The sequence below is a fragment of the Kogia breviceps genome, chromosome 4 (genome assembly GCF_026419965.1).
Source record: "Kogia breviceps isolate mKogBre1 chromosome 4, mKogBre1 haplotype 1, whole genome shotgun sequence".
Lineage (NCBI taxonomy): Eukaryota > Metazoa > Chordata > Mammalia > Artiodactyla > Physeteridae > Kogia > Kogia breviceps.
In genome coordinates this window covers 90,975,135-91,000,477 of record NC_081313.1, presented here as the reverse complement: position 1 = coordinate 91,000,477, position 25,343 = coordinate 90,975,135, and the positions used below count along the sequence as shown (strand labels likewise).

General features: G+C 38.1%; 1 protein-coding gene across 2 annotated transcripts in view; it reads right to left on the bottom strand.

Moving 5' to 3' along the window:
• Positions 1-25,343, bottom strand: part of CAMK4 (calcium/calmodulin dependent protein kinase IV) — a 211,176-nt gene that overhangs the window by 13,788 nt on the left and 172,045 nt on the right. For both annotated transcript variants that reach the window (XM_059062179.2, XM_067031433.1), the window contains exons 7-8: positions 16,345-16,435; positions 14,240-14,314 (exon numbers count right to left, since the gene is read on the bottom strand). In XM_059062179.2, the coding sequence (XP_058918162.1) occupies positions 14,240-14,314; positions 16,345-16,435 (166 nt within the window). The remainder of the gene's footprint in view (positions 1-14,239; positions 14,315-16,344; positions 16,436-25,343) is intronic.

The window sequence follows — 25,343 nt, the reverse complement described above, 5'->3', positions numbered from 1 at the left end:
AAAGGGAGCTGTGTACATAGAAAAGAAATGAAAGTTTAGCATAGTAAGGGGAAAAAGGCATAATCATGCCACCTGGGGTGTCCATGAGTGTGTGTGTGTTTGACAACGTGCAGGGCAGGGAGCAGGGCAGACAGTGAGAGGACTGGAAAGTCTCTAGTACTGGAAGGTTGGAACAGGAGCTAGGAGGGGTCCTGGCACATGTCTCGGTGCTGAGAACTACACATAGGTCCTCAGAGAGCAGCTGTCCCCAGTCAGTTTGGGATTTTGAACTGAGAAGGGGGGGCTTCCCTGTGCGCAAGGAGGCTGCTCCTATCAGCCCTGCCCACCATTGTGAAAATGGAAGGTCTCAGCCATTAAATGGCCTGGTAGTATAGAATAGTGAGATCTTCCATGATTTTATTACCTTAGAGCCGTGAAAATGGAGAGTTAACTGGGTCTAACTGTTTGCACTGAGGATTGGAGGTGTTGTTTGTTTGCCTAACTAACAAAGGAAGAAAAGAAGTGAGAGCTCTACCCTCAGGTTTAGAGCTCAGAGTAGCCCCTTTATATTTTGAACAAAAGTGCTGTCTGTAGGTGTCAGCAGGGCCCCTGAGGAAGGAGCTGATTGATGAATGCTGAGGGCTCCTTGAAGGAGGCCCTGGGGACAGGGTCACCACACTCCTCCTTCCCTCAGGGGGGCAGGAGAGCAGGATCACTTGTCCATGCAGCCTGGGAATGTCAATATTGGTGGAGATTGTCAAAGTGAGCTCCTAAAGGAAGCTGTTCTCATGGGACTCTGAATTTAATTTACAGGAAAGAACACAGCAGATTTTCCACTGATGTCTTCCCATTCTATCCCCTTCCCTCCATCCTTTCCAACCAGAATATTCTCTTCATATTTTATGTAGAAACTGTGTTACATAAAATATAGGAGATGAAGAGCCTGTGTAATGATTGTGTGCATTCTAGCACTCTGAGAAGCAATTCAGCAAGAAGCACCCTTTGAGGAAACGGATCTGGGGCCAAGAAGTTTTTCTCATCTATGAGCAAATTATTCCTAGAATATTTTCCTTTTAAGATTTAATTAACATAATTAAGAAAAATACATGCTCAAAGCCAACACCATTCTCTCTGTCAGGTTGGCTTCCGTTTCTAGAGCCATCTGTACCCACACATAGTTCCTTTGGGCCGCAGCAGCCCCCGCACTGAACTCCCACTCGAAAATGCTTTGCTCATCATAATGCAAAGGGAACTGAGGTTCAGCTGCCACTTTCAGAAGGGCTGCTACCGTCAGGGAGCTGAACACATGCATATTTGGCATGCACAGTTAGTACCATGTGCCCTTCCCCACTCCAAGTCTCCACATCCGTGAAGCGTTATCAAGTCTCATACTGACATTTCAACATAAACACAGAGATATGTTGGGGACAGTCTTATATTTCCTGAGTCTTGGCTTTTACCTCTAGTAAATGAATTGAACTAGCTAATTTCCAAGTTTACTTTGAGTTTTAGCCACTGTGATGTTAGTAAAGGGATAGTTATTAGAGTTTAAGCAAGAAGAGAGGACAAGCACTCCTGCTACAGAACCTGCTGAAATCCCATCCCTCCCACCAGAGTGCCTACTGTGTCTGCTGTCCTGCAGGCACCTGTCCTGTCAGCTCCAGTGAAATCAAACCTCCCATCCTGTGCTGTGCAGAAGTCAGCACGCTGTCTCGAAGGTCAGGTGCTCTCTCAGGCCATCCTCCATAGCTCCCAGGCCAAAGGCCCCAAATGAAGTGAATACTACGGAACAAAAGCCTTTCTGAATCCACTTTAGAGGGCATCTGGGTTTCTTACCTGATATGGCAATATCTGATTTCCCTTCACAGCACTGGGTGCAACCTTACTCTCCAAAGGCAATTTATTTCCTTGTAAGACCTTATGCTGCAATGTGAGTAAACTGGTTGTGTGAAAAGCTAGACTTTCCATAGTGAGGTTAACTGAGATGAAAGGAATATAGAACGTTTTTCCCCTCCATAATAAATTACTCTTAAAAAGAATTCTTTTAATGAATTTATCCTATTGAATATTTACTAATCCTAATATAAAATTTGGGTCCACACCTAAATTCCTAGACACAATTGGACACCAATTCACAGTAACCTTTAAATATTTTCACTCATTAGTTAATATGACCTTGACTTCAGAACCAGCAGAACACACCCTGTAATCTATCTGAACCCTTTCCAAGAGCCAAAAGCTTTTCTAGAATACATTTCAGACACTGGCATGCCAGCGCTTCAAGTCTCCTAGGTATCAAATGTCCTTGAGGGTAATTCTACAGATTTGTGATTTTCTGAGAGTGAGAAATAGTTGACCACTTCCAATTCAGTTCAAGAAAAGGCATCAACTAGTGCAACTATTAATGCTATAAGCACTTCTGGATGTCCTTCATATATTTTCTTACCTCATTGCCAAAACAAACAAACAAACAAACAAATGCAAAATGGGAGGATAAAACATTTCAAGGTGTAATACAGTTTTTAAAAGTGTATTTTAAGTGATTTAGAATCATCTTTTCAGAAATAGCCAATAGTCATTTATTGATTTTCCTGGCTATCTTCTAAGTAGATCCAAGTTTTCTGCCACTTCCTAAAGTTATCTTATCATTTATGTTATTGCTCATTAAACACTAAATGCTACAGAACTCCCAGGACACTTCACACTCCAATATCTAGCAATTGAATGTACATATAAAGATTGAAATGAATTATGTTTTATTAAATAAAATCACTGTAACTGAAAATGGTTCTAAAATAAGAAGTATCAGGTATAGCCTGTGACACACTGATTGGTGCTAGGTTTTCCCTCTTTTCTTAAAGTCCTAGGAGAAGAATAGAGAGATAATTTAGGTCACTTCATTTTGTCAATGCCCTAGATGAGATTTATGATCCTTTCCTACCTATGGAGTTAAAACTACAGAGTGGCTTTCGTTATCAGAAGACTTTTTCAAACTACCGTTAACTGTTTTGAGACAAATCCAAGGGAGACTGAGGTGAATGAAATCAACAGGTTCATTCACTCACTCATTTAATAATTTAATTTATAATAAATTTAATAAATTAATATATCATGAACTATTTGTTAAGCACATGCTGTATGCCAGATACTGTTGGGTAGTGCTGGGGAATAATGCGGAGTTACAGAGAAGTCTCCATCTCAAGTCTCCATCATCACAGAGCTTACAGTTTGGTGGGGGAGGTAGATGCTGATAAAGAAAACCATACGGAGACTTCCCTGGTGGTCTAGTGGTTAAGACTCTGCGCTCCCAATGCAGGGGGCCGGGGTTCCACCCCTGGTCAGGGAACTAGATCCTGCAAGCTGCAATGAAGATGCCTGTGTGCCGCAACGAAGACCTGGCACAGCCAAATAACGAAATAAATATATTTTTAAAAAGTATCCTTTAAAAAAAAAAAGAAGAAAACCATACGAAGAAACGTAAAGTGGTAACCGGAAATGCTTGGAGGGAGTGGCTCTAACAGAGGGCTGACCTGGTCAGAAAGATGGAGAAATGTGATCAGAGAAAGCAAAGTTTAAACAGATGTAAAAGATCTACAGAAGTTAACTAAGCAAAGGGGGAGAGGTAGTGGTTGAAAGAGACAGAAGAGGGTTCCGATGGAGAACGCACACGTAAAGAGACCTTGCAGCAGGAAGGAGCAAGGGGCCCTTAGGGAACGGGAGCAGTCCGTGTGGGTGGAGCGTAGCCGGTGTGCGAGGCCCAGGTGCATCCAGCGCCTGGGAGGCAGGTTCAGGCCAGACTGCAGATTCCACTAGGTCAGGGGTTTTTTTTGTTCGTTTGTTTTTAAATTCTCTCCTACATTTTCATTTTAACCATTCAAAACATATGGGAAATATAGCCAATATTTTATAATAACTATAAACGTATAATCTGTAAAAATTTTGAATCACTATTTTGTACATCTGAAACTAATATAATATTGTCAATCAACTCTACCTCAATTGCAAAATGGAAAAAAAAATCTATTTTCGTCTTAAAGCCTGAATCTGACTTTACAAAACTACTCCCCCTCCCACCATAGCTGAGGGAAAAACACTGTGGAGCTTTCACTGTAGAGGCTTATCTTGAATTCATAGTTTTCTTGGGGCCACAAAAATCCATGGCATCTTTAGCACAGCGTCTAGAAGTCTCTCTAAGCTTTGCCTCTGGGGAGTGAGCAGTTTGGAAGGAGGAAGGAGAGGGATTTATCTGCCAGAAGCAGAAGAGCAGTGTTTGGAAATTCTCTGCTTCTTCCCGGTTCCTAATTTGGCGTAGGAACCGGGAGGAGAATGCCTTCAGGGTAGTGTCCTATAGGTGGTAGCAAGTGCCCACAGCCGGGCAGACTCCAAACTTGTGCTTTTCTTAGCATCTGTACCATGTGTGGTCCTTTGTGATGGTGTCACATACATTTGGCAAGAATGAGGCATAACCTTTTTAACGTTGTCAAGAGCAATTTTTGCTTTGACAACAGAGAAGACAGGCGATGTCCCAGTGCTACATGTTATAACAAAGGTATGGAATGGATCAGACTGTGATAGAGTAGAGATGCTTCCAGAGGGGGCTGCCTCTGGCTAGGACCAGCCTTGTCACTTTACTACAGTGAATCTCAGAATACTATCAATTCTTGCATGCCATGCTGTGGAAGCTTGAGAACGAGAGAGGAGGCATTTGAAGCCCCTGTCACTTTAGTTATTTATAACTTGTTCGTGTAGAGCAAGAAAAAAGTTTGAAGGATGTTTTGAAACACAAGTGATAGGCTCTTTATGTTCCAATGCATCTTTTCTATTTTCCTTGGCTCTTGATCTTTTACACAGCAAATATCAGGCAATCCAACTCTCACTTGATGTTTTTCATTTTAGCTGTTAAAAAAGTCTTCCTCGCCACATGAATTGTATGATAGTTCTCTTTGTATAAATCTTATAAATGGGTGAAGAAAGAGCCTGTTTATTTTCCTCACTTTACTTTTTAATTTTTTAAATAATACCCTGAAGAGAAAATCAAATATTTGAGAACACCTAGCGCTTTCAGAAGCGGAAAAAAGAAACGCGACTGATTTTAATTACCCTGTGAAAGTTTCATTTCTATGGAATTCACTTTTCTATGATTCCATTGAGCTCTCCCATCTTGGAGTAATCACTATTTGTTCCAAATCTTAATCATACCAAGTCTTCTGGTCACTTTAAAGCTGTGATGGATGCTGGCTGAGGGACAGCAAAGGAGTGTTAACTGTTGAAAAGCTGCCTTTCCATTTTTTGTGGGATAGAGTATAAATAAATAAACCATATAAATAAATCAACCCAACTCATCCTAATATTAACATTGTGTAAGAATCTCTTTTTTATATGAAGACGCAGATATAAAGTAATGGACTTAGCATTCAAACTCTGCCTCATGTGTTAAGTATGGCAAATACTGTGTTTTTCTCTGAAGACGTTATACATCTTACTGATAATTATCAATAATAATTCTTTTGAAACTTTTAATGTTTATTTTATGCATATCCTTCCTGTAGCAAACATTCTAAAATGGAACATTCTGTGGGTGTTCAGGGCCCAAATAATACGTTTTAAGCAAGTCTTCTACCCACTTGCCATCAATCACCTCTCCCTTTTGACCTGTTTTCCTCCCATCATTCCACCCTCACATATGTAATAATAGAGCTGAATGCTCACGGCATGTGAACTCTCTGGCACAGTTGGTTCTGTTCTTGAAGTAGTCTCTTACAATTATAAGGAAGTGGGCACAGAAAATGATTTGTGATATTGAGACCCAGAAGTTAAGGATTAACAGTACATTAAAAGATTGTCTCTAAACTAAAAGGAGCAAGAGAAGTGAGGGGATGATGTTGGTGACAATCTCTTTAGACTCAATTTTATCAGCCAGGTCAGGCCAAAATATACTTGGTTAACTTTGACTTAACTGAGTGTTTGTCCTAAACTTAGTTTATACATATAGAATGTATACACAGATTTTTGTGGTAATATTATTGAATACCATATGGGTGATGAAGAAATTTGTAGGACTCTTCCTCCCCTCTCCTTGTTGATAACCCTAAATCTCGAGAGATGAGTCAATCAGCTTTTGTGACCATTTCCCAAGCTAGGGAGGCAGCCCCTTATATTAGCCCCTTATATTGCTGACAGCTTTAGATGTTAGAACATTGTTTTGTGTGTATTGAGCCTCAAATCTGTGCTTTACAACATCTATTCATGATTTCTAATTCTGTCCTGTGGAGCTTCTACTATTTGACAGTCTCAATGATAATGTGGTTTCTTCTCTTCTCTCTGGCCTCCTAATGGTGATGTTGCCCAGGGATCAGTGGGGGTCATTTCCTTTTCTGCTTTGGTGATGCTAGATAGTCTCATGACTTTAAATAGCATTTATATGTTGATAATGCCCACAGTTACATCAACAGCCATGCCCTTGCTCCTGAATTTCAGACATATACACTCCTCTGCCCACATGTCACCTCTACTTGGATGTCTAACAGGAATCTCAAAATCAACAAACCCCAAACTTGTTGCTCCAGAAGTCTTCCTCATCTCAGTTAATGTTAGCTATATGTTTCCAGCTGGAGCTCTCTGATCCCTTCTCCAGCCTACTCTTTCCCACCTACTGTTTCTTGCCTCAGGGTCGGTGTGCTCTGTCCCCTCTACCTGGAATGTTCTTTCCCTAGATATCCATGTTGCTTGCTCTCTTCCTTACCTCTTTCAAGTCTTTGCTCTTATGTTCCCTTCTCATGTGAAGCCTTCACTGATCACACCTGTTTAAATATTAACTCAGGCTCCCAGCACTTCCTATCCCCTTTCCGAAATCTATATTCTTCCATAGAAATTATAACCTCTTTTAATATAATTTACACATTTACTTTGTTTATTATTTATCTTCTCCCACTAAAATGTACCTTTCTTAGAGAAGAAATTTTTTCACTGCTATATCTCTAGCACCTAGAACAGTGCCTGGTGCATAATAGGAGTTTAATAAATATTCATTAAATGAAAAAAGAATAAAGTTCCACAAAATACCCTTTGTTTACATCAGTATCAGACCAATACAAAGGCCCCAAGAGACTCATTTTCCACTAAGTTTAAAATTTCCAAGACAGCTTAATATAAGCCTGCACTCAACCTGCAGAGTCCCTGTCCTTTACAAGGTCAAGAACAAGATGAGCTACAACCTTTCCTCATCACTCCTGTGTCTGTCCCCAGTCCCACTTTTTCCTTTACCTGGCACTTGTTCATTTGGATCAGGCACTACTAGCATGCCGGGGATAATCTTATGATGGCTTGGGGACACAGCATATCTCAGGGAAAACGAAAGCCTGTGCTCAGGAAGGGGAGATGGATCTGGGACCAACCTGCTTATCGTTCTTTGCTTTCTTCTTCCAGCCTTCCCTACTCCCTTCCTATTGTCAACAAGCCCCATGGGAACCCTAGTGTACACACACCAGCCTGTCAAGGGGAAACTTACACATGGTGCAGATGACATTTTACTATATGTTTATTTCTTCTAGTGGTTTTTTTTTTTAAAGTTCATTGCAAAAAGGAAGGCATCATTGTGGGTATTTAATTAGTTCTCAGGTGAGATAATCCCCTACTTGATTAGATTATCAATGTAGTTGGATACTCATTATTTCACCTTAACTATTTAGTGTTCTAGAAAGGAATGAAAATGTGAAACTATCCTGAAAGCTTGTATTTTAGACTATTAAATTTACTTCTTTTATCTCATGTAAATTTTCCAATATTTTTCATGGTAATGTGTGTGCATGCAGATAGAAATCTCTTCTGACTGTAGACTGTTGAAAAATTGTAATTTTCGTAGAGTGAATGTAATAGGTTATTTCTTTAGAACATAGCAATGTGGTAACAAGGAAGGATTATCCCTATAATAATAAGAACTGGCAAATGCCAAGAGGAAATAAATTCTTAACAGTTTCTGGACCCTGAAAATAGAATTAGGATAAACAGACAAGTAGGAGTATAAAATATGAACACATATAGTTTAATTAACTAAGCCTATGAATAAATTAGATACTTGGTATTACACAGAAACATTCTTTCATCTAACAACTTCCACACTGGTTTTGTTTTTACTCTAACAGCTTGTATTTCTTTTCTGTGATGGGCATGGGTAAGTCTGAACACCCACAGAATTCAAGCCTCAAATATCTGAACCAGTTAAGATATTTTGGAAGTAATATTACATAGTTACATTGTAGCACATTTATCAGGAGCCATGGCCCAATGGATTTTTTTTCTTGAGACTTGTTTCTTTTCCCAACAACAAGATTTTGAGAACTTCTTCAATGTTGACCCCCTCATGGACTATGTCAGAGCACTAGTCATTGATTCCATTTATCTGGATCACAATTTTAGTTTTCTGGCCTGAAGTTTAGTTTTGACTGGGCAGATTTCCCAGAAGATAATGAGTATTTGCTTAAACACACAGCATCTGTGATATTTTTTCTTTTGAGATTCACTTATAGGAGAACTTTCTGTTATTAATAGCCTGGGGCAAAGGTTCTATAAGTGAGACTGATTGGGTAACTTTCCTTTTTTAATTTCCTGACAAATGACAGATGGTATAACATAAATACCCACTCTCTCCAAAGATGTAATTGAAAAAACGCTTCTATTCAAAAAACTAGACGCAGCATACATAAGGATAATTGATCTAGGATGTAATCGTCCTCCCATCAAGCAAGGAAACAAGGTCAGCCCTCCCCTCTTTGTCACTGTTCCAAGTTAAATGTAAAGTTTCTGTGTAAAGTAATGCTTTCCATAGCATGACAGTGATTGTTGCCAGTTTTGCTCTTGGGTTTCATTTCCAGATCATTCTATAAATGAACAGTTTCCTCCTCACCTAAATATTCTCAGAAGGCTACATGGCAAACTGACGACAGTACTTATATGTGGTGAGGGGAGAAAGGGCTAGAATTGAGGGTGATCCTCAAAGAGGGCTTCAGCCTTGTCTATAAATGGTTTAATTGTTTATAAGACAGATGAATATAAATATTACTATATTACATTAAAAAAATTCAAAACCCTGCATCTTTCCTCCACTCTAGGTCACCTAGTTCCTGTGCCTTGGTGTTACTAGGACTTCTGCTTTTCCCTAACTCAGCTTTTTCAGTGCTTTCAGTGTATCCTTAAAATCCTGCCCCTCCTTTGCTCCCACTTGGAGGTAATATTCTAGTGTATTTCCTTTGGACCAAGAGTATGTATGAATATATGTCTCTTTATATATATTGTTATTTTTTTAAGTTTATTTATTTATTTTTTGGTTGTGCTGGGTCTTCAGTGCTACACTCGGGCTTCCTCTAGTTGCATTGTTGCAGTATGTGGGCTTCTCATTGTGGTGGCTTCTCTTGCTTCGGAGCACAGACTCTAGATGCACGGGCTTCAGTAGTTGTGGCATGTGGGCTCAGTAGTTGTGGTGTGTGGGTTTAGTTGCTCCATGGCACATGGGATCTTCCTGGACCAGGGCTTGAACCTGTGTCCCCTGCATTGGCAGGCGGATTTCTAACCACTGCACCAACAGGGAAGTCCTCCCTCTTTATATGTATTATGAACTTTGCTTTTTAAATTAAATACATTGAACTTTCTTGTTTTTGATTTCTAAGCCTACCTCAACCTATATAATAGTAATTCCACACATACGTTTAGCACTTCAGAGTCCACAAAGCACTTATATTTTCTCTCTCAATCTCCACCCCTGCCCCAGCTTCCTTGCTGCTTTCTCTTCCTTTTTGTATAATATAGCAAATTACTACTTCCTGATGAGTCTCTACCTATAGCAGAATGGAAGGATTATCTTGATCTTGTTCAACCACTCAATTTCCCCTTTCCCCATTACACAGCCTCAAGGGTGATATGGATATCTGCAGGGAAAAAAATAGCAAATAGAAAATAAGCCTCCATTATGAGATGGCATTATCTGTAAGATGGTCCTGTCTTATAAGATGGCAAAGACAAGAGTCTGAAATAGTATTTTTACAATAATTTTATATTAAAAAATAAATGATTGGATTTAGGAGTAGATTGAATACATTTTTCACTGAGAAGCTGTTTATGGAGTGACAGGAAAGAGCATATACAATTGCTTTCTAATTTGTCTTCTTTTGATCTCTTGTCTCTCTCAAATCCATCTGTCATAATGTCATTTTCAAGGTATTTATAAAATACAGATTTGATTTAAAAATATAATTGCCCTGATTAAGAACCTTTGCTGGATCACTATTATCTACCAAAGCAAGTCTGAATTCCTTAGCCTAATGTACAGATTCTTTTAAAATTTGGTCCATCCTACTTTTCCAAGTCCATCTGTATTCTCTGTACCAAAGACTCTATCTTCCAGTCATGCAGTGACAAAGTAACAAACAATCCCTGAACTTTTCAGATGCTACCACTCCTCTGACTTTTCTCTTCCTGTGCTTGCTGACAAACAATGCCTTGTGGCCACCTCTTCACTTGTTGAACTCCTACTAATCCTTTAGTACCCCTCCTCTGTAAAGGCCCATCTAAGAAGGATTAATTGTTCCCTCTCCTCTGCATGCTTGAGCCTTTGGCTCAGATAAATATATAACTTATTACAACAAATTTTGATTTATGTGTACAGGTCTTTCTTCTTTTATAGCCTATGAAATCCTTGAAGGGCAAGATCATACTGTGTGCACTCTTATAATCTCAGTGACTAACATGGAGTCTATTAGACAACCAATGTTCATTTTATCAGTGAATGAATCATTCATTCATAGAATGACCATTCTGTACTATTGCAAGAAAGATTTGCTTTTGTCACTATTATTATTTATTTATTTATTTATTGGCTGCACGTGGGATCTTCGTTGCGGCATGCAGGCTTCTCTCTAGTTGCAGAGCGCAGATTTTCTCTCTCTAGTTGTGGTGTGCAGTTTTTCTCTCTCTAGTTGTGGTGTGCAGGCTCCAGAGCGCATGGGCTCTGTAGTTTGTGGTACACAGGCTCTCTAGTTGAGGTGCACGGGCTCAGTAGTTGTGGCACGTGGGCTTAGTTGCCCCTCGGCATGTGGGATCTTAGTTCCCCAACCAGGGATCGAACCCGCATCCCCTGCATTGGAAGGCAGATTCTTTACCACTGGACCATTGGGGAAGTCCCTCTTATCACTATTATCAAAGCCACTAAAAGGACTGCTATCTCTTAGTCATGGCAGGGACCCTGAGAGATCACTAGGGTAAGTTCTCTCTGATCCTTCAATTTTAGGGCTGCTCAAGTCTCAGAGAATTTCTCCAACCTACCTACCTCCCTGGAATACTTATTGTTCAGTATTAGATAACGATTACTAAATTATCCACCAGCTTTATTCTTGTAAGAAATCCTTAATTTGTTGTCTCACACTTTTCTCTATCCTCTTTCAATGCTTTCACGAACAGGCAACCCTATTTGGCATACAGTACTAAATTCAAGGTTCTTATTTTTCTCCATATTGTTGGCGATCTGGAGGCAGGAAAGAAATTCAGGATGAGGACAGGCAAGGACATATGAATAGAGAAAGGAAAAGTTCACACGGCATCATTAGAAGGGAAGGGTGATAGGCTGTCCGCTAACAGTTCTAAGGAAAATGAAAAAGAGCATGCCTATAGGTAACATACTGTAATGGTTTCCACATTAAAAAAATATTTCTTTACATATTAATTTATTTGGCTGCATCAGGTCTTAGTGGCGGCACGCAGGCTTCTTTCTAGTTGTGGCGCGTGGGCTCTAGAGCATGTGGGCTTAGTCACCCTGCAGCTTGTGGGATCTTAGTTCCCAGACCAGAGATCGAACTCACGTCCCCTGCATTGGAAGGCGGATTCTTAACCACTGGACTACCAGGGAAGTCCTCACATTTTTTTCTGAGAATGAAAATCTTACTCATAAGCCTGTGGTAGAGATAGTGAGTCATCTAATGCAATATTCATTCTTTGTAACAAAACCCTGAATTCATTTGGGACAGCAGCACGTGCAGCCAAGGGACATATTGCCAGTTTCCCTGGCAGTGTGGAGGCTATAACTAAGTACTGGCTAATAAGATATAAGTGGAAGTGACATGTGGGGCTTCAGAAAGCCTGTTTAACAGTGAAAATGTGCACTCTTTTTTAGATTTTCTTCCTTCTGGTTGTGTAGAATGCAGCTATAACGACTGATTTCAAGCAGCCTTTTTGGACTGTGAGGAAACATACTCAGGAATGGTAGAGTAAGACAGAAAAAGTCTGAATCCCTGACACTGAGATCCACCACACCTGCAGAGCCATAGCTGTGAAACCCATCAGGATTGCCTATCTCTGGACCTCTAGCATCAGAGAAATTAACTTGTCTTGTTTAAGCCATAGTTATTTTTCATTTTCTGAATTTACTCCTCATTGATAAATTACTCCTGTCCTCAAGGATCTTAAGATCCAGAAAAAGAATATTTGGAACAATGTAAAGATTTAACAGAAAGAAAGGTACACAATTCTGTGTAATTACTGGATTTATGAACAATTCAGCTGCAAGAAAGTTATCTAAAATATTATTATTTTAGACCAGGAAACTAACTAGTTAAAATCAAAATTATAAAATGTTTATGTGAACATGGAAACATGGAGACTGGTGTGGAAGAATGAATGAGGCTGTTAATATTGATTACACATGTTTGGATTTTCACTTCTTACAATGACCAAGTAATAGTTTTGAGGCTTCAAAAATTAAAATAGAGAACATTTTAAACTAAAAGCAATAAATGATAAATATTTCTATGAGGGAAAACTATATTGATTTATCTATGTTGCTTTTCTGAATAGGGAATTCTATAAATCTGTTTTTAGGACCCTGTATACCTGGATTCTCATCCCTGATCCACCAATAACTAGATGTGGGATCTTGGGGAAGTCATACTCTTTTGACCTTAGTAAAATGAGAATGTTAGTAAATGAATATTAAAGTTTCTTTCAGCACTAAAATTCTGTGAATTTAATCATAATTTGCTTCATTGACTATCTTACTGCACCTCTCCAGTCTGATTTCTATGAATTCAAAAGTTGTTACAATGAGTTAGTAATGTAGTTCTTATGTGTCTATTTCTGAGGTGGGGTGACTAACAAATATAAATGCCATAGACGAATAAGACAGATAACTCCAAATAGCACCCTTCTCCTGTGTCTCCATAAAGGCCTTTCCATATGCATAACCTGGTATTTCCTAAGGTGCGATACTTTTTTGGTTTCATGTCTGTTCCCCTGTAGATTGTGAACCCCTGGGGATGGGGGTGGAGGCAAGAAATGCATCTTCCTGGTGCCAAGCACTGGCCTGAAATACAGCAGGTGATTTTGCTGAAGAGATGAGTGAGTGAAGGAAGATTTGTATAAAAATACAATGATCCTAAGAGAAAATGATAGCTAATCTTATGACTGGTAACTTGAAGTCTTGTCTCTTTTCTTTGTAATCCAGATTTTAATTAATTTGTGACATATTCATTAGTCAGAAAAACTTTAGAAATTCTTGATAATTTTTGTAACTTTTATTGGCTTTTAGGTTGTTGCCAGATTAATATAGCTGTCAAGACAAGAAGGGCGAGCTTCATGCTGGCTTGGATCAAATGCTATTGTTCTGTCTCTGTATTGTGAATTGTACTCAGGGTACCTTCAGCCCATTCTGGGAGACTGGGCAAGAGGATGGGAGGACTGTCCCATAGCTCATCTCTGGGGGACTCTGGCGGGGAAACCCCACCTAAAGCCATTGTCCTAGTGAGGCTAGGGCAGTGCCATCCATGAGAACTAGGGGCTACCCCGCTCTCACTGTAGTCTTATACACCATCGGAATTAATGATATATGCTCTACTCACACACCTTCCTGAGTAAAAGTAAATAAGTAAAGTAACAAAGGGCTCATGGCTTTAATCCCAACCACAATGCTGTTTCCCTGCCCTTTTCCCAGGTGACTGTGTTTCTATTCCTGAGTGGGTCGAAGAGTAGCTACTACCTAAAAGCAGGTACAGAACACCCAGTCCTTCCTTCTGAGGGCAACCCCGCTGTCTTAACAGGGGTGCCCTAAAATCAACATCATTGAACCCCTCATGCAGAACAGCAGGTGGTCTGAGTGTCATTTATATATGCCTTCCTCATGGAGACTTACATCAAATTGTGTTTCAAATAGAGATATTAGGAGTTAAAAAAAATCAGATCATTGAATACAATAAAAGTAAAATATCAGTATTAAAGAACATACCGCAGTACCCTGGGGTTCCACATACTGTCTTCATGAGCACTTGATGTTCCACGATTTTAGAGAGTCCAAAATCAGCTGAGACAAGAAAAAAATTTGATGAAGTGAGTCTTTTCTCAGCTTTTATATGATGACAGATTACTTTTTTGTTATTCAAAGTAAAACTTATTTATTTGTTTGTATTTGACATTGGGGTGGATATAGATAGGGGCCAGTCATCTGGGAGAGTAAACTAAAAAAACTAAATAATAATTCATGCTTTGCTTTAAATTGGAAAAAAAATACCCCATGACTCCCAAATACATGTTATGCTCTTCTCTATAATTACTAGATTTTAGTAAATAAGCTATTTCTTCTTGAAATAATAGTTGTGACAGATATATTTTGTCTAATATTAATTCTGAGATTTGAAACTAACTCTAAAAGACAGTATAGAGTTACTGATATAATTCAGAACTTTTAATCCACTGGAAGAAATCAAAATAAAAAATTAGACTTTTGTAAATGTCAGTAAAATGAACATAAATATCAAAGGTTTATTCTGCTTCAAAATAAATAATTTTGTTCTCTAGTATATTTGACGGATAAGAATTTACTCTTGTATGAGGAACATATAACTTTGTGCAAAAATTCTTATTTATTTCTCAGAATGGTACCTAGATAAAACGTTAACAAAAGTTGCTACTATTATGGTCTATTTGCTGGGCTACATCCTTCTCACCCAGGAAACATAAGAAAACAGTTCAAGGCCATTCTTTAAGAGAGGCAGGTACAGAATTGATGCCATTTTAGACTTCAAAGATAAACCCACATTTCCATGGAGGTGCTGATCCTTATCAGAAAAAGCAGCAGGAAATCCTTCAGAAAGAAAAGCTCTCCTGTCTAAATTAGTATCTATCCATCCATTTAAAGAAATTTCTTGAAGGATAAAATCTTTGAAAGTGATGTTAAAGGAAATGGAAGCCTCCCTGCTGCCTACTGCCTTTCAGGAGTGATTATGAGAACAAGCTGGCTGCCCAGCACGACTTCAGTATTTTTTCTTTAGGTTCTTGCATTCATAAAGCACATTATGTTGTCTGAGCTCTTCCATGATATGTATAACTTGATTTTCAAAAGTGTTAACATTATAAATGCAGTGAACTCATCAGATTAGCATTATAAAGGACAGCGCCAAAAGAGCAATGCCCTTTAGAGGATTTAGTACAGATTCTACTAAGGAGATTTCATCTAAAATAAATTTTATAATTATTTTTGCAAACAAAGATTTGCTCTGTAAGGGACATGGAAAGTAAAATTTAATATACATTTTTCTAAAAGGATGATTTAATGATCTCTTTGGGTAGATCAGAACTTCCCAAATCATCTTTGTAGTTCTTCAAAGTGCTTATTGGGGGAAAAAAACCAAACCAAGGTTTCCAGAGTCAAATAAGGTTTGGAAAAAGCCTCACAGACACTAATTTAGATGTCAGTCTACACATTAAAATTTTTAACTTTCTCAAAAGTCCTGCAGAAATAAAAATCTTGTTTCACTGTAAGTTGGCATTTCTTAACTTACTTGACCAAACTTAGCACCTCCACAAACTGTTCCCCCCACCAAAGGGAGCGGGGAATGGTTCACTCAACTGAGGACCAGTGTTCTGTGGAGTGTACTTTGGGAAATACAGATCTCAGTTTATCTCTGTTCATATAAACAAATGATTCAGGGCCCAAATGCACTGATATGTACAAGAATTTTGTGTCAAAGTTCTTCATTATCTAAAATTAAGCTCCAACTAACTTGTGCAATAAGAAGTGTCATGTAATCTGTGATTTTCTACTATATAAACTTATCTACAAAATACAAGGTCACCTCCTGAAGTCCCTGTCATTTCCAAGAGCTGTGATTCCTTTGTGTGTCCAGCAATGAAGCACAACCTTCCACGCACTAATTCAGGTAAATATTCCAGGAAAGAGCACAGACTTCCAAAACAATGCATTATTCCTTTACAGACACCAATATTTGAGGAAACTGAATGGAGGCAAACCTGGACAGAGCAATATTTACAAATTCCGTGGAATAAATTTCTTCTGCTTTGGGAAAAGGGATCATAAGACATCAGGAAACATACCAATTTTGAGTGGTGCATCTGGGGCTGGAGTTGCATAGAGAAGATTCTCTGGTTTGAGATCACGATGGACAATCCCATTTTCATGTAGGTACTAAACAGGGAAAATAATTAAGTAACATTCATATAATTATATTTATGGTTCCAACATTTAATCTTTCCAGAATTATAATAATTTTTACAAAGTTATATGATTCAACAACACACATACTATGATTTAAAAATAAACACCATAAGGGAAAATGTTTTAAACTAAATGCCATTTGAGAATAGCTTATACATATTTTCGTAAAAGTGAAATGCAATTTAAATTGTATAGAACCAACAGCCAGAAATAAAATATTTACTTCTCAGAGAATATTGGTTCTCATATGCATATTACCATATCAGCTTAAATTGGCTAATTATTATTATAATAAAGTCAAGGTGCTCTGTGTTGAAATTTGTCTGATTTATTATCTGAAAAGCATAATTGTATGTGTCATCTTAGAAGTTCACAACCATAGCAAAGATTTCTTAATTATCATTTGAACAGACATTTAGATGTAATTATTATAGAGAACTTCCCTTAATATGAAAAATATTGTTTAATGACAATGAATGCTCTCATAGACTCTTCTGAGGATTAGTATATCCAGCTATCAGTATAGAGTATTATACTTGAGATTATCTTAAAAATTACCTCTAACAACTCCATTCATTTTATTACATTTTAAATTATTTTGTAAATCATATGTAATTAAACATGTAACATACTCTCATTATGAATGTTCAAGTTCTACCTGACCCTGCTTCTCTTCCAGGGGAGGCCTCAGGTCCTCTCCAAAAGCAATCATTCATCAGTTTGAAATGGTCTGAATTTTTTTCTATGCATTTACAAATATGAGTATATGTATACAAAGAAATATCCCTGATTTTTCCATTTTCTTACATCAATGTATCATTAATAAAAGTTTTTACACTGCTCTTTTTTCACTTAACATGTCTTTGAAATCTTTCCCACATGTCACCACAGCTTATTTTATTTAATCCTTGCATCCATTTTTTGTTTGATGTCTATCACTTTTTATTTTGCTATTCCCATTTTGATGGACATTCGAGTTTGTTTTTGTTTTTGCGGTACACGGGCCTCCCACTGTTGTGGTCTCTCCTGTTGTGGAGCACAGGCTCCGGACGCGCAGGCTCAGCAGCCATGGCTCACAGGCCAAGCCGCTCCGCGGCATGTGGGATCCTCCCGGACCGGGGCACGAACCCGTATCCCCTACAGCGGCAGGTGGACTCTCAACCACTGCGCCACCAGGGAAGCCCTCAAATTTTAAAAAATTACAAATAATGCATTAATAAACCTTCAGTACTTGGATATTTGAGTATTTTTGCTGGTGTTTCTCTAGGACAGATACCTGGAAGCAGGTCTGGTGGGGTTAAAAGGCATATAGACTTTTAATTTTAATATATACTGCAAAATCACTTTCCTAAAAGACTCCATCAGTATTTACTCACATAAACATTGTAAGTGTATATGTCTTCCTAAGTATAAAAATTATACCTTAAGTTTTAATTTGTCTTTCTCTGTTTACTGGTATAGTCTAGCTTCTTTTCATACCTTTATTGGTTTTCCTTTTCATAAAATGCCCATTCAAATCCTTTGCCTATCTTTCTGTTGCATTAAGAGAAAAAGTTGCCAGGGTGCTGTAGTTTTTCTCCTTTCCAATTTCATAGGGGAAGGGAGGAAGTACTTCTTTCTTTCTACTCAAGCCAAGTAAGAGGGGATAAACAGCTTCAAGGTAACTTGACATGTGTCACTTAGTGATTTGGGGAAACAGGGACTGATACCTGGCTCACTCATGAAAAACTGGAAAATGGTTGGAGCAGGTGATTGAGCAGAGAGGGTCTCAGTGAGTTCAGCTGCCCTCAAATAATAGCTGGACAAAGAAGCACATTTCTCATGGGCCCAGTATGGACTGTGCAGAAGGGAATTAGACACTAGTCTCCCAGAAGAGGTCTCTTTGCGGGATGTTTCCTGCTGGGATGATGCCACCTCATCTCAGCATCACAGAAAGCAGAACATGAGGGAGGTGACAGTAGGCAGCTGAAGGGCCACTCAGATCACCTGGAGTGAGAGAACTGTCCTGCGTTGAGTCTCTGTAGAGTTATCAATGGTGTCCCATATGGAAAAAACAATAGGCATTTGTAACCTGCCACACCCAGAGATCACTGGTGCCAGCCCAGAACTGTGCCAGTCTGGTAAGACCAAGTCTTAACCCTCCATCTCCTAACCCACTATTCATCATTGCCTTCACATCCCAACCCTGGAAGGACCACAATCATCTAGCTGGTTGAAAAAGAGCAAGAAAAAAAGAAGAAACTAACAAGAATTCCTACCCCCTATGTTTATAAATTACAGATCCCAAGGTGGGGAATGGAAGAAGTTTAAAACTGGATGATTCTTAAATTTTGGTCTTGTCATGAAAAGATGCTCAACATTGCTAATTATTAGAGAAATTCAAATCAAAACTACAATGAGGTATCACCTCACACCAGTCAGAATGGCCATCATTAAAAAGTCTACAAATAACAAATGCTGGAGAGAGTGTGGAGAGAAGGGAACCCTCCTACATTGTTGGTGGGAATGTTAAGTTGGTACAGCCACTATGGAAAACAGTATGAAGGTTTCTCAAAAAACTAAAAATAGAATTACCATATGATCCGCAATCTATTCCTGGGCATATATCTGGACAAAACTATAATTCAAAAAGATACATGTACCCCTATGTTCATAGCAGTACTATTCACAATAGCCAAGGCATGGAAACAACCTAAAGGTCCATCGACAGAGGAATGGATAAAGAAGATGTGGTACATATATACAACAGAATACTACTCAGCCATAAAAAAGAAAAAATAATGCCATTTGCAGCAACATGGATGCAACTAGAGATTATCATACTAAGTGAAGTAATTCAGAAAGAGAAATACAAATACCATATGATATCACTTATATGTGGAATCTAAAATATGACACAAGTGAACTTATCTGTGAAACAGGAACAGACTCACAGACATAGAGAACAGACTTGTAGCTGCCAAGGCAGGGGTCGGGGAGGGATGGACTGGGAGTTTGGGTTTAGCAAATGGAAACTATTACATATAGAATGGATAAACAACAAAGTCCTACTGTATAGTACAGGGAACTATATTCAATATCCTGAGATAAATGATAATGGAAAAGAATATAAAAAAGAATGTATATATATATATATATATATATATATGTATAACTGAATCATTTTGCTGGACAGCAGAAACACAACATTGTAAATCAACTATACTTCAATAAAAAAAGTAAAAAATAAAATGTTGGTCTTTTTCTTACCCAAGAGGGACATGAAAAACTATGGGCATGGCCTGAAATTTTATTCATTGAGGAGAAGAATGGATTCACAGGGTTAATGTGTTAGGACAACAGTGAGAAAAACATAAAGTTGCTTTTGTTCATGTCTTACCAGGTCTAGCTCACTCTTTATACTAGATCATTATCAGGTAGATAATAATACCATTCATGTCCTAAGCACTTACTATATTCCAAGCACTATTATAAACACCTTAGATCTCTTAGTTTATTTAATCTTAGCAGCAGCTTTGTGATGTAAATCATATAATTCTTGTTCTGGAAGTGAGAAAATTGAGGCATAAAGAGGCTAAGAGATCTGTACAATGTCACAACTAGAGATTGTGGTGTCAAGATTCAGACCTGGGCATCTGGCAGCAGAGTCCATACCTTTGCCCATGTTATGATTCCCAAGCAGGTGCTCAAGAAATACTTATTTCTTGATTTTGTAGGGTGGGGATGAGAGGAAAATAAAAATGAAGGAGAAGAGGGGAGAATAATGGAAGAGAAGGAAGGTAATAAGAGAGTGGGAGGAGATATGAGAGCATGATAAAGGACCACACTCAGCCTCGAATGATACCCTGGAAAAAACCACCATATCCCTAAGGAGGAAGATACTATATCTCGTATATTCAGCGTTTGAAAGGCAAAGATGTGAGTTTCTCATATAATAACTTTGGAGCATACCTAAGAATTGCATAGTTTGGGATCAACAGAAAATATTGATTTTCCTCCCTAATCTAACCCAATTTAGAAGCTCCACTGCTTTGGGAAGAAAATGACACTGAAAATAGCAACACAATAACAATAGTAAATGAGATGAACTGACAAGTGTTGGTTTAGCAAATACTAATTATGTAAAGATTCTCCTTAAATGTTATTCCGGCTTTCTTAAACAGAAATGGTGGTCATGTGTTCTAAGTCCAAATCTAAAAAAAGCAAGACAAAACAAACAAAAACAAAACACCATTTGGCACTCCATAAAGGAGAACTAGACCAGATAACAGAAGAAAAGTTTTAGAGAAAATAATAGATTATTAAAAATCATAATATAATCATGTACACATATGGGAGGAGGCATTTAAGTGTATTTTATTGGCAAAATGGCAATTTTATTTTTGCTTAGACCCACTGATTGCCTTTCATCAATAGTTAGTAGTTTTGACTTTTACATTATCTCAAGTCAGGAAGCCAGGAAGAAGGAAAGCATGGAGTATATGATCTTTTGTCTTCCCCAAAGAGATACAATCATTAGAAGCAGCAACACTTCCAGAGCACCAGTTCTCAAACTTTTTGGTCTCAGGACTTCTAGAAAGTTAAAAAATATATATTAAGAACCTCAAAGAGCTCTTGTTTATGTGAGTTATGCCTAAACTAACATTTAGTTACTGTGTAAGTAGTTAAAAGTGAGAAATTTAAAAATCACTTATTAATTTATTTAAAAATAAAATAATAAACTCATGACATTAACATACACATTTTAAAACATAAACAACTATTTTCTAAGACAAAAAATTAGAGAGTACTATGCCATTGTTTTAAAGTTTTACAAATTTCTTTAATGTCTGGTTTAATGGAAAACAGCTGGATTCTCATATCTGCTACATTCTCTATTGTAAAATCACATATCATGTAGACTCTGGAAAATTCCACAGTATTGATAAGTAAGGAGATAAGCTTTCATATTATGATGAAATAGTTTTGACCTCACAGACCCTGAAAGGGGTCTCAGGGACCCTCCAGGAATCCCTGGAATATACTTTGAACACTTGTCTTACAGCTTCTGAAGACATAAAAAGAGTAGTTTTTAAGAGCTGAATAATAGGCACACTTCCCCTTATTTTCAAAATAGGTTTTAAATAAAATACATACTTCTAATCTTATCAAATGCTAATCTTATTTTGACACATCGAGATCACTGCACATGGAGAAGTGAAGAAGAAAACGATATTAAGGGGAAAAATGCTCCTCAAAATTGTGTACTCAAAGGAAAATGTGTAAAGACATTTTATATCATATGAATGATATAGAGCTGATTAAGGAATATCTAATCACAGAGAAATAGACCTTATCAAAGTATCGTCATTTTAGCTACAGATTATGGGGATTCAACGTAAGTAGACAAAAGGATTAGAAAAACTAAGAAATGAGATTATTGGATATTCTAGAATAAACCAAGTGTTAAAAGTAATCATAATTAAAGTAAATTGAGGACAAGCAAGGAAACAGGTTGAAAACCTAAACATCAGTTTGGGAAAAGATCTATAAAATCTTCTATATGAATCCAACAATTTAATAGGGAGAAATAATAAATAAATAAATAATAAATCTGACAACAATTGTAGCAGCTAATTATTAAAGGTTATTTTGACTAATGGTAACCTTTAATAAAGAAATTGGAAGAGCAAACAACCAGGTGTGTATGAATTTAATTAAAACTGTGGAATAAAAAGAAGAAGGAGAAGGAGGAGGAAAAGAAAGCGTCAGAGGCAGAGAAGCACAACTAATTTACTGGCTCAATTTTTGAAAAGTGCATTCTCTTTTTAGGAAAAAAAAACATTAAATGACAAGTATAATTCTATCTGCAGACTAATCAAGATAGGAAACAAATACTTTTTAAGGATTTTATAAAAATAAATTTAACATTTTGGTGCCAAAGGCATATCTTTGCCGAGTTCTGTTTCAATATTATGCTCTTGGTTTTGATCAAGGGTTAATATAAGAAATAAAGCATAATAAGGTTTTGTGGTATTGTTTTTGAAATGGTTATTAAGGAAAAAGATTATGAGAGCTGCTTTGGAGCAATTTACCCCAAGTATACCATTTATTACCTGTGCGACCTTAAGCAATTTGCCCACCCTCTAAATCTCAGTTTTCTCATCTGCAAGGTCCACTTTGCAGGCTGTAGTGAGAATTGGAGATGGGGCATGGAAGCCCTCAGCATGTAGTAGATATTCTACTTTATAAACAGTAGTTATTGGGACTCTATCATTGTTATTTCACGTCTCTTACAAAATAAATTACATTTAGAAATCCTTTGAGGTTTGGAAAACTTGCTCTTTTCTGAAGTATCAACGGATACTTTGATCAGAAAATACTTGCTTTTTATTTCATCACATTTTCTTCTTCTGTCTTGGCTGCCAAAAAACTCAGTGAAAAAGAGGTTTCAATTACAATAACCAGCCTAATTTGGATTATCTACTTCTCCCTCTCCCTGCTTTTTAAAAAATTCTTTTTTCCACTTTAAAAGCTTTACTTTGTATGCATTTTTCATTTAATTTGCCACAACTTCTCTAACCAAGAAGATGCAATAGAAAGTACAGAGAGATAGGATGTGTTATATATTAGTCTTCTTCCCCTTCGAAACAGGTCTAAGTAAAACAAGGACTGGGGCTTCCCTGGTGGCGCAGTGGTTGAGAGTCCGCCTGCGGATGCAGGGGACACGGGTTCGTGCCCCGGTCCGGGAAGATCCCACATGCCGCGGAGCGGCTGGGCCCGTGAGCCATGGCTGCTGGGCCTGCGTGTCCGGAGCCTGTGCTCCGCAACGGGAGAGGCCACAACAGTGAGAGGCCCGTGTACCGCAAAAAAAAAGTAAAAAAAAAAAACAAGGACTGAAATTGCTATGTATGTGTTCATAGTTTATGGTAAGAATGTTTAGAAGTTAGAAAAGGAACAAAGTTTGTGTCAATTAGGATTTGAAACATTCTTACTATGTTTTTCCCAATTGTAAAACAAAGAATTTCTGTGATATACAGTATCTGTCATTGATAAAGAGCTGCATTTCAAGGCCTGTTGTTTTGCTTGTGCTCCATTCTCCTGGATCTTTGGTGGTTCTTCAGGAGCTATCCCTGGCTGCAGCTTTGGATCCTATCCCATGGCCCCTCCCTACTCAGAGGCATTGCCCCATCAGTACTGCCTTTTCCTCACCTCTCTCCTGCTATTCCCTCTTTCATCATAGAAATATCACCAGACTAGGCCAGCCCTCCTCATCCTCGGGACTCGACTATAATGTCAATCCTCAGGGAGGTTGTACCTGCCCTTCCAAATTAACATGTTCTCTTATGTGCACACTCATATATCCTCTCATTGATACTTCCTATTTTTCTTTATAGCATATCTGTTTCTTTGCAAGCTTTATGTTAAGGATGTCTCCCTCACTAGACTGAAAACTCCATGAAGACAAGGAAATTTTTACCTGGTTCCTCAGATACCGAGTTTCCTCTACAATGCCTTCACTAAACATGCACTCAATAAATACTTTTGAATGATCAATCAATAAATTTTCCTATAGACATGTATGTTATTCTACTTTTTAGTCACTAACTTGTAGTTACATATTCAAGAATGATGGTAATCTGCACCTTTTATTCATTTGCCGTTATTAATGTCAGAAGTTTAAATTCTTGTGCTTACACTACAGTGATTCCACAGCAACATTGCTTCGATACATTTAGTTGAAGTAAGGCTCAGCATTTATGCGTTTGTGAAACATATACCATACTTACTGGATAATAATACTTAAGTTACCTCAGACGTGCTCAGTATCAGTTAGATAGATGAGATTTGCAGCATCACTTTGAGAAAAGCCAAAATCCAATAAGAATATTTTAACTGTAAGAGCATGCAAAAAGGGGCTTCCCTGGTGGCACAGTGGTTAAGAATCTGCCTGCCAATGCAGGGAACACGGGTTTGAGCCCTGGTCTGGGAAGATCCCACATGCCACGGAGCAACGAAGCCCATGTGCCACAACTACTGAGCCTGAGCTCTAGAGCCCGCATGCCACAACCACTGAAGCCTGCGCACCCAGAGGCCGTGCTCCGCAACAAGGGACGCCACTGCAATGAGAAGCCTGTGCACTGCAACAGTAGCCCCCGCTCCACGCAACTAAAGAAATCCCATGAGCAGCAATGAAGACCGAATGCAACGCAGCCAAAAAAAAAAAAAAAAAAATCAGGCAAAAGGGTTTCATCTACAAAATGACATTTTGAAAAATTACGTTATTTTTTTTCTTCTGTGTTAGCATTAAGTTGATAGTTATGGCTGAATTAATTTCTTCACATTCTTTGAAGTTGATCTGAATATTCAATACAACATAAACCTCAGGGGAGTTTGGGGAAAGACACTTGAAAATTCACCTGTTAGTTTTCTCTTCAGTTTCCTTCATGTCTAAAGCATTCATAAATTGTACGGGGCATTGTAATAAAATGGAACTGAGCTGTCCAGCCATAATAACTCATTAGCAAAGAGTGACCAAGCCAAAAGGCCTCCGTTTGTAAATGAAAGAGCCGCACTGGACTCCAGTAGTGAGCCTGAAGAGGACTGGGCCCGCTGCTGTCCCTGCAGTAAGGTTCCTACATGAGCACCATTATTTAGATTATGGGTGTGGCTTGAAGTGTCTGGATAAAGCAAAGCTTTGTCAGAAAATGCTTGCTGGAGTGGCAATGTCATGGGGAAAGAGAGTAGGATGTTCTACAGAGAGGATAATTATGAATGTCAATGGGTAGGGAAACCTGTGGTGTCAGTTTAGAGTAGCTGATAGGTGAACTGGTCAGGAAAAACAATCAGACTCTAATTCTTGTTTCTGATTTAGGTACAAGTCTCCTGGTGTACAAAG